Genomic DNA, 10036 nt, shown 5'->3' on the forward strand with positions numbered 1-10036 from the left:
GGGCCGATTGTGGGATGCGGTAGTGGTGTAACAAGGACAACCAGAAGTGGTCTCGCAGTCTGATTCATTATATATCTCTTTCTGTTCTCGATAGTATTAAGAAGTTATCGATACCCAGGTGCAACCTAAGAAAAGAGTGGCAGCGAGTTGACACTACACACTCGTCGCCAGAATCATGTACAGAACAGTAAAGAGAAGCACGCGTATATTTTGTTAAGTTTAAGCAAGCCCGTCGAATGTTCATTACAGGCAATTATTAAATATTATATCAAAGTCAGCATATGTATGTAAAACAAGCAATAAAATTGAAAGAAAATGTTATTTACGTTTTCGTAAATTTTCAAATACTTGAAAAATTACTTATGTACTCAATTTGAGTTTTTTCGTTCTTAAAATGTTTACTTAAACTGAGTAAATTCAACTTAAACTGAGAATTTTTGATCTTGGATTTTTTTGGGTATAAAAATTCTGCGATTGATTAATTTTCTCTGTGTGGGAGTCACCCTGGACACTCGGCAATCCTTCCACAAGACGGCAAGCGAGAAAACCAGTGCGCTAAGCAAATCCTACTGAATGCAAGAGGACCGATACTAAGACTTATGCGAGTAGTCACTTCGAAATCGAAAAAAATCAAACAGTCGAAACACATTAACTTACCTGACTGCTTCTTCCGACGTATGCCGCTGCTCCGACATACGCTGATAGCTGAAAGCAACAGCATAACGGCAAGCAATAAAAAAAAAGCTGCTTTCCGATTTGTTTCGCTTTTTGTTTTTTGTATTTGCTTCGACTGCGACTTCTACTCTTCTAGGAACAGAAGCAGGAGCAAAATCATTTGACATTAAACTGCAGTTTTTTAAACACTGATTTTATTAAACCACAAATTCAGATATTTATTACGGGGCTCTTCATAAAATAGGTTAAACACGTTTTAAGTAAAGAGTTGTATTCTTAAAAGCTAATAAATAAATAAAATGTTATGCATTTCTGTGAGATTGAATTCACAGTCTTTTGCGATTTTTTCTTGGCCTTACAAATTTTTTCCAGTATTTTAGCATCACGCAGTGTAAATAGATCTTAAAAGCACGTTATATATAAGATTTATATATATAAGATTTTATGGTTTAAGAGCTGAATTTCTTGTTTGAAGAAAGGAATCGTCATTAATTTAAGAAAGAAATTTTCTTTAAATGAAGGCGACTCGCCTTAGGCGAAAATTCAAAGGCGATTTTATTAGATTTTAATAAGAAATTTATATGAGAGTACCATAACATACCGAGTATAAACAACTACTAACTAAATAAAATAGGGAATATTTGTGAGTACTATTAAGTGATACATTTCATTTTTCGTAAGGTTTTGTAGACTATTGTCACTAATTTAGTACCCGGTTATTATCAGAATATTACTATTTTTAATTATTACCACTTTTTAATAGCGACTCATATTTTTACTTTTGGTGTACGTAAATTAAGAGTCAGTCACTGAATCGGAAAGACTGATCAATTCTTTCATTGAGGGCAAAAATTCAAGGATATTTATTTAAAAACCACAAAAGCTTACTTCCGCAAGATAATAATAATATACTTTAATTTTTAGGAAAAAATTACTTATGTTTCATGAATTTTTCTAACATGGATATTTATAAAATAGAGTGAGCTTTTTCACTAGCACTGTTGGCCCAAGACGGCGATCAAAAAGTCAGGTATTAAACTAACAAAAATAGAAACAAATTGCCCGAATTAACAAAATATAAGTACTTCGCAGTTTATTGGCAACTTGTTTATGTTTATGAGTTAATTTCAAATGCTTATGTGGAATGCAAAGGCGGCAAGCCAAATGCTTGTCGTTTGCATGCAATACGAAAGTGTATTGTTTTACAAGTAAATTTTTCCAAGTAGTAATTTCACGGTTGCCATGTATTGATTAATTTTTGTAATCCCAATTAATTTAAGAAAAAGACTATTATTAAGTTTAATTGATTTTCGGTTTATTTAACTGGAGCGGCTGTAGTTACCGCTTCCAGCTCTCAGGAGTCTCTTCTGTTTTATAAATTTACTAAGAAGCTAAAGAGCTCTGAGTCTCGTTTATTCTTAAATATAAAGCTATGCTGACTCGTAATACAGTTATGCTGGCACTTGCACTTTCTGTGTGCGGCCCAATCATAGCGATCGTATTTCGGCCACTTGGGTTTATGACCAGGACTTTGAATTATGTAAATACTGCAACAAAGTGTTACAGTGTGTTCCCTTTTAGTACTCTTGGTACAGTGGGTGCTCGATACATGTGCATACTACAAAGGAGAGTACTTGAAAAACTAAAACTAGAGAACGTCGGATAGGCGATAGGCTGCAGCAGCCCAAAGTCACAGCCCAGGTAGAGCTGTTATGCTACGCTCCTTTTCTCACTATCCAAAAGCTCAGCTGATAAGTCCTTAGCTGAACAAACGAGGTCACTGTAATTTAAGATTTCAATAAACACGCTCGGTTTTTATGAACTGGAAAATATAACTATCAATGAGATAAAATTTTCTTTTATACTCCGAAACTTAATTTGCGAGAGTTTAAAAAAAAAGAACAAATAAAAACAATTTTAATAAAACTTAAATACATTTCAAAATTAAGTTCGAAATTACTGGGCTGTAATTTTAAGTTAAGTGACTAGTTTTTAGTTTGGTGTCTTACTAAATATTGTTAAAATTTTATGAAAATATTAGAGCCACAGCTGCAATAGGAACGATTGCTTAATTTATCGAAAAACCGCTTTGAACATAACATATTTGTTTTTGACTGAAAGAATGTATAAATTTCGCCTTGAAGAAGTTTTTCTTTCTCATTTGGGTATCGTCGATTTTCTCGAAAGTGGTTTTGTCCTATAAGACCAAGCGGTGATCCGATTGGCTTAAACGAAATCGATTGTTTTACCAACCCTATTATGTAGATATTATCGTAATTATTTTTTTTAACATGTTTTTAATTCATGTTCATAAAACGCTTCCAATATAGTTCTGGTACCCTGAAAAGTACAAAGAACATAAACTCGATGAGACTAATAATAGAGCATCCCAAGCAAAGCTGAAAAATTCCTCCAAAAGAAACTGAAAAGTTAAAGGGTAACGTACTTTAGACTTTTAGACATTTTAAGGAAATCACATAACTTCTAACATACCAATCAGGTCCACCCAGGTGTAAATTAAGTTTGTTTTGTAGATTAGCATGGAGGGTTTCTTGAAGAACACGTTAAGCCACATGCTTTCGCTAATGTTTGAGTTGGGTTTCAGCCAGGGCTGCTGGACGTCCTTGCGCAAATCAGTAATCAGGGTCAGGGACTTGCAGTTATACAGGCATTCGCAAAGCAGGCCGGACTCTTCCCTGTGCACATAAGAATGCTCTCCAGGCTGCTCGAAGTTTTGTAGCAGACGGCTGTGGGACGCCAGGCACGGTAGGTCTTTCAGTTGACAGGCGGCAAATTCAGATGGTGGATAAAACAGGTCCAGGGAGCAGTTGCAGTATTGTAGTAGGTACCGCTGCTGGCACTGAGCCTGACAGTTCTCCAGCATGTACTTCTGGCCTTCCAGAGTCTGAAAGTGCTCGCTGTCCTGCTCATAGTCCATTACACAACGCCGCCACCGGGACGGCAGTCTTAATGTGCTTTCGTCATAGTAGTGATATACCGCTGTAACGGCAACATTGGTGCGGGTGTGAGGCACCAGATCGATTGGGAACCCGAACCACACCGAGGCCTCCACCACTGTCAACTGTGAAATTACGATTTTCTTTAGGGGCTAAAAGCGCAGGCAACTTTTAATATTTGTGATTTAATATATTGTGATTTCGATATATGTATACTCTTGCAGAAAATATTTCAGTTTTAGTCAAAAGTCTCCAAAGTTTTTATTGAGACAGTTCCAACCTAATTATAAATAGGTTCCTAATCAGGATAATCAGCCAAATCTACCTAGGCAGTCCGTCTATCCGTTTCTACGCGAAATTGTCTCTTTTGTAAAGCTATTTGGATGAAACTTAAAGAAATGTGTGTATTGCAGGTAGATTTTAAGAAGTACTGCGAAGGGTCGACTTATTCTCAAATCTACCACAGAATCGATGGCAACATTAATTGAAAAATATCCATTACTTCTCACTATTCCCCGAAATATACAACAGAAAATAAAAGAAAGTGATTCAGACCCTATTAAATATATATATGTAATAAATCAGGACCAATTGCGGAGTCGATCTAGCCAAATATGTCAGCCTGTCTGTATGAAACTCGACTAGGCTATTGTTCCTGATAAAGATTGTTTACACATTATGGGTTCTTTTTTCGTTTTTGAATCACCTGGAATATAGTAATTTTATACAATTTTGTAACTTGTTTTAAACTTAAAAGAACATGACTACTATAACTAAAAGTTGCCATAGGAACGACCAGTATATGAATATATTTAGTTGATATAGTCAGTATATTCATGATACATTTTTGGGATAGCAGTATAAAAACTTCGGCTTCCCTTTTTTTTATATCTTCGCAGAGAGTGTTACAATTTCAATATAGATAAAAAGATATTTCTGACCTTAAAAATTATCTATATGGCACTTATTTTAAAAGAGAGTATTAATCTAAATTCCCCTTTGCTGTTTTCGACTCCACAAAGTATACAATAGGTACATCCAAAAAAAAACTGAAAGCTTAGAATAAATAAAAGTGTCTTGAAAATGAACTACAGGCAGTATTAAAGTATAAATTAGAGTCCTCCCTGACTCTACTTGAATGAGCAAACAAGTACATTTTTATACCCTTGCAGAGGGTATTATAATTTCAGTCAGAAGTTTGCAACGCAGTGAAGGAGACATCTCCGACCCTATAGAGTATATATATATTCTTGATCAGCATCACTAGTAGAGTCGATCTAGCCATGTCCGTCTGTCCGTCCGTCTGTTCGTCCGTCTGTCCGTCTGTCCGTCTGTCAGTCTGTCCGTCTGTCCGTCCGTTTATATGCAAACTAGTCTCTCAGTTTTAAAGCTATCTGCATGAAACTTTCCCAAAAGTTGTCTTTCTATTGCAGGTAATATATAAGTCGGAACGAGCCGGATCGGACGACTATAGCATATAGCTCCCATAGGAACAATCGGAAAAATAAATGAAAAAAATTATAACTTTGCTGTTTTTTAATTTTTTTTGGTAGTTCTTCGACGTTTAGTAATGGTTAAATATTTCCGATTTACGGTTTAAATTTAATCAAAATCGGACGACTATAGCATATAGCTCCCATAGGAACAATCGGAAAAATAAATGAAAAAAATTATAACTTTTCTGTTTTTTAATTTTTTTTCAGTTCTTCGACATATAGCAATTATTAAATATTTCAGAATTATGGTTTAGATTTTATCAAAATCGGACGTCTATATCATATAGCTCCCATAGAAATAATAAAAATATATAAAATAACTATCAAATAATTGAGCTGCTAATCATCATAGCTTCAATGTTTTTAAACATATACGCAGTAAATCATAATTTTAATGTTTTCAAACATGTTAAATTCTTGCAATAGCTGCAAGGGTATATGAACTTCGGCTTGCCGAAGTTTGCTTTCTTTCTTGTTTAAAATAGAGATAGAGTTCGAGTCTACTCACTTACAAGTTGCTAGCATTTTCAAGTCAAGTAAGTGAGTGATTCCTACTTGTTAAAGGAATTATTAAAAGTGCTTTCAGCAACTTCCTCGGAAATTTTAAAGCTTTGCCAAAAATATTATGATAATCTTGTGTAGGGCTTAACCCTTAAAATCGCGAAAAATGGATTCGCGCGCTCTTAATAACGTATGAAATAGTCAATATTGCTTCGGTACCGCAACTAGGCGACTTTCCAAAACTTGCGGTCTATCGTGGACATTTCTGGTGGAGAACACTAAAAATCGACTCTGTAGAAATTTTTTCCCGCTACATTAAGGCTCTACCTCCAGTGAATTTGCGGTCCATCGAGGGATATTTTCTTCACGATTATTGGTGTTAATCCCTTTAGAAATATAAATATAAACATTAATGTTCTGGAAACTGAAAGTGCTCAGTTGACTTATAAGACATAGTGTCTACTTTTCGAATTCCAAGTAATGGGAGTAACTTGAAATAACTCGTAAGTGGTACAACTCGGACTCAATTGTTTCAAGTAATAGAGTGTTGTTTGACTTAAAATTCGATGGCTTACTCGACTTGAATTTTTTTTCAAGTTGAAGTGAGTGAACATTTTAGTAAACTTATAAGTTCTCACTTAGAAGTTCACTTGTGCAGGTCTCTTGTATAAGTAGTAAGTCAATACTAATAAAATAATATAACCCCTATACTTTTTAGTTTTATTTCTATACCAAAGAGTCTAAAACTGTAGTCTAAGGCCATATTTTTTAGCCTCATAAGTTTTTTTTAACACTCATTTAATACTCATCTTATTGACAATTGTTATATAACCAATAGTTTAAAATTTATGTTACAATAGTTTATTTTCTGTTTTTCAGCATCTACTAATGAGCAATCTTTCCATGTCCGTCTGCCTGTTTCGCTTCGTTTAAAAGCTATTTGGATGCAACTTTTTTGAAAAGTCTTCTTTTTCACTATTTTTTAGTTCAGATGGGTATTTTTCTACTATTTTAAAAGTATGGTTTAAATTTGATTAAAATCGGACAATGATACTATATATCTGTTGTTTTTAAACATATACAAACAAGTATATATATTTAATTTTGGAAATAGCTGCAAAGGGAATATAAACATCGAATTGCCGAAGTTAAAGGCTTTTAAAAAGATCAGTTTGAACCTGCAAAGATCTACTACCCACCAAAAAGCCCTTTGATCCAGGATTATCCGGTGCATGATGAGCTTCTTGAAGTAACAGCCTCAGAAGCAGCCCCGTGTTAATGCCAGTTTCTGTACCCCTTCGCTGCTCTAGCTCGTTGAATGCCAGACAATACCCAAGGGGTAGGCGTCGGGGACGAAAAAGCTTACAGCAGTTTCGAGGCGCTGTCTGCCAGACACAGTCAGCGAGGATTTCGTCACATCTCCAGGACATCTCAGTAACAATTTGTGTGAAGTTCAAGTGGTTGAGATCGTCCAGGGGTTCTCCATGCAAGGAATCGAATACGTTGAATTTATCAAAACTTAAACCGTCGTAGGCGGTAAGAATTCGATCAAAAAGTCTTTCCTGGGGCTTTGTAATGTTATATCTCTTTCTGATTTCAGGCAGTCGAGACCAGTTAAGTCGGTTCTTGTTGCAGATGATAACAACTGGAAAGGAGATATGAAGAATGGAGGCATGCGAATGGGCTACAATTGTCATAAACTGCTTGTTTTGGTAACGCTCCGCGAGCAAATAGCTAACGTAGAGTAGTACACTGCAGGCGCAGATCATAGCTATGGACCACAGAATCCTATAAAAAACAATAAAATGATTCAGAGCTTAGTCTTAATCAGTAAGTCTCACCGCATACGTTTCCGCATCCTCGGCAAAAGGAGCAAATACAATCCGTGTATGTGTGATCTGGTTATGTAGGAGTTGAGCAGGACCGTCCAACCGGTTTCATTGCTTGATTTTAAATTGTTTAACTTTAAAGCGCTCCGGCTCTCCCTCCGTGCACCAACTGGCACAACTCGCTTGACTTTACCATTTGAACGCGAAAACATTTTATGATTAATTCTGTGCAGCAGGAGCATAGCTTTTATAGCCAGGCTTGAGGAATTAATGGTTGTATTGGTTAATACACCGAGAAAAAATCGGCAATAGAACTCTCTTTTTTGACATGATTTGGTTTGATTAAAGATACTTTGTATGTTGCAAATATTTTGTATTTGCACCACATAAACTTGTTTTGTAAGGGAAATACTTAGTTTGCAATTTGTTGGCTGAATAACGGGTATCTAATAGTCGGGAATTGTCTCAATTTTTTGATTTTTTTTTCCTAGATAACTGTTTTTATATAAAACTTTATAAAATTTAACATAATTACTCATTTCAGTTTATCACAAGAGGCTGCAGACTTGGAGCCGATGTTTCGCGTGCAAAGGTCGACGTGAACCGCCATTTTCAATTGCGGCATGCGGCATGCGGCATGGAGATATTAAACACATATGATAATCAAAACTGGAATTTTCTGTCATATTATTATCCCACAAAAAAATTCGAGCGTGACCAAATCGATTAACCTCCCCTTAAAACTCACAATCTAGCTAACATCTATTATTTTCTTTTTTTTTGGCTTTACAAAATTTTTCCAGTATTTTCTACAAAAGGGCCTTGTATGATACCGAATATATAAAACGATATTTATATTAAAATAACATTGAGAATGTAAGTGAGTATTATTAAGATATACTTATCATTTTCAGGGATTTGTTTAACTATTGACAATAATTTAGTAACCGAATTTTATCACTTATTAATAGCGACTCACATGTTTTCTTTTGGTGTACGTAAATAAACAGTCATTAATTGAATCGGAAAGACTAATCAATTCTATCATTGGGGGCAACTTCAACCAGAGGATATTTATTTAAAAAGACTAATTTCAGCATGCCGTTAAAAATATTCCCTAAATTTTATGAAAAAATTGTTTATATTCAAGAGTTTCTTAAATATGGATATTTATTGAACAGCAACGAGGTCACGCTAATTTTAGATTGTCATAAACTCGCTCTGCTTTTATGAACTTGACAATTGGGGCTGGCAACATAACATTTTGATTGCTGTTTTGGCTAAAATTTTGTGTTTCGATAAGATACAAATTTTTATTTATACTCCGGAATTTTATTTGTAATAGTTTTTATATAGAGGCATACATAAAAAAACTATTAATAAAAATAAATGTTGTATTGTATTAAGCATTTTGATGACTAAAAACTTTGATACATTACAAAATTAAGTTTGAAATTACTGGGCTGTAATTTTAATAACAAATACTGTTGAAACAGCTGCCATAGAAACGGTTGCTTAATGTATCGAAAAACAAAAACCGCTTTGAACATAACATGTTTGATTTGGCTGAAAGGGTGTATAAATTTCGCCTTGACGAAGTTTTTCTTTCTTATTTGGGTGTTGCTCAGGGGATTCTCTGGCCGCGTACCCACAACCTTTCTTGATTCTAATCCATTGTGAGTAATTTTTAATCACTGTGTGCAAATCAATTGCGATTGATTGCATTCAATTGAATTGCTTGATTGATGCTAGTCAGCTTTATAACTTAAGGGTAAGTTTCCGTTCAGCCAAAAAAAAAAACTGTTTATTTTTATACCCTTGCAGAGGGTATTATAATTTCAGTCAGAAGTTTGCAACGCAGTGAAGGAGACGTTTCCGACCCTATAAAGTATATATATTCTTGATCAGCATCACTAGTAGAGTCGATCTAGCCATGTCCGTCTGTCCGTCCGTCTGTCCGTCTGTCCGTCCGTCTGTCCGTCTGTCCGTCTGTCCGTCCGTTTATATGCAAACTAGTCTCTCAGTTTTAAAGCTATCTGCTTGAAACTTTCCCAAAAGTTGTCTTTCTATTGCAGGTAGTATATAAGTCGGAACGAGCCGGATCGGACGACTATAGCATATAGCTCCTATAGGAACAATCGGAAAAATAAATAGAAAAAAATTATAACTTTGCTGTTTTTTAATTTTTTGTTTAGTTCTTTGACATATAGTAATGGTAAAATATTTCTGATTTACGGTTTAAATTTCATCAAAATCGGACGACTATAGCATATAGCTCCCATAGGAACAATCCGAAAAATAAATGAAAAAAAATTATAACTTTTCTGTTTTTTAATTTTTTGTTTAGTTCTTCGAGATATAGTAATAGTTAAGTATTTCAGAATTAAGTTTTAAATTTCATCAAAATCGGACGACTATAGCATATAGCTCCCATAGGAACAATCGGAAAAATAAATGAAAAAAATTATAACTTTTCTGTTTTTTAATTTTTTGTTTAGTTCTTCGACGTATAGCAATGTTTAATTATTTCAGAATTATGGTTTAAATTTTATCAAAATCGAACGTCTATATCATATAG

At 34.6% G+C, this 10036-nt stretch overlaps 1 protein-coding gene across 1 annotated transcript; it reads right to left on the reverse strand.

Moving 5' to 3' along the window:
• Positions 1–2952: 2952 nt before the first annotated feature.
• On the reverse strand, positions 2953–7711 carry LOC108141716 (pickpocket protein 19). Its single transcript, XM_017265209.2, has 4 exons — positions 7471–7711; positions 6829–7417; positions 3169–3757; positions 2953–3097 (listed from the first exon to the last, which is right to left on the reverse strand). The coding sequence occupies exons 1-4, from the start codon at positions 7698–7700 to the stop codon at positions 2973–2975; spliced, it is 1533 nt and encodes a 510-aa protein (XP_017120698.2). The 5' UTR covers positions 7701–7711; the 3' UTR covers positions 2953–2972.
• Positions 7712–10036: the final 2325 nt, after the last annotated feature.

Source organism: Drosophila elegans, unplaced genomic scaffold (genome assembly GCF_018152505.1).
Source record: "Drosophila elegans isolate 14027-0461.03 unplaced genomic scaffold, ASM1815250v1 contig_397, whole genome shotgun sequence".
NCBI lineage: Eukaryota > Metazoa > Arthropoda > Insecta > Diptera > Drosophilidae > Drosophila > Drosophila elegans.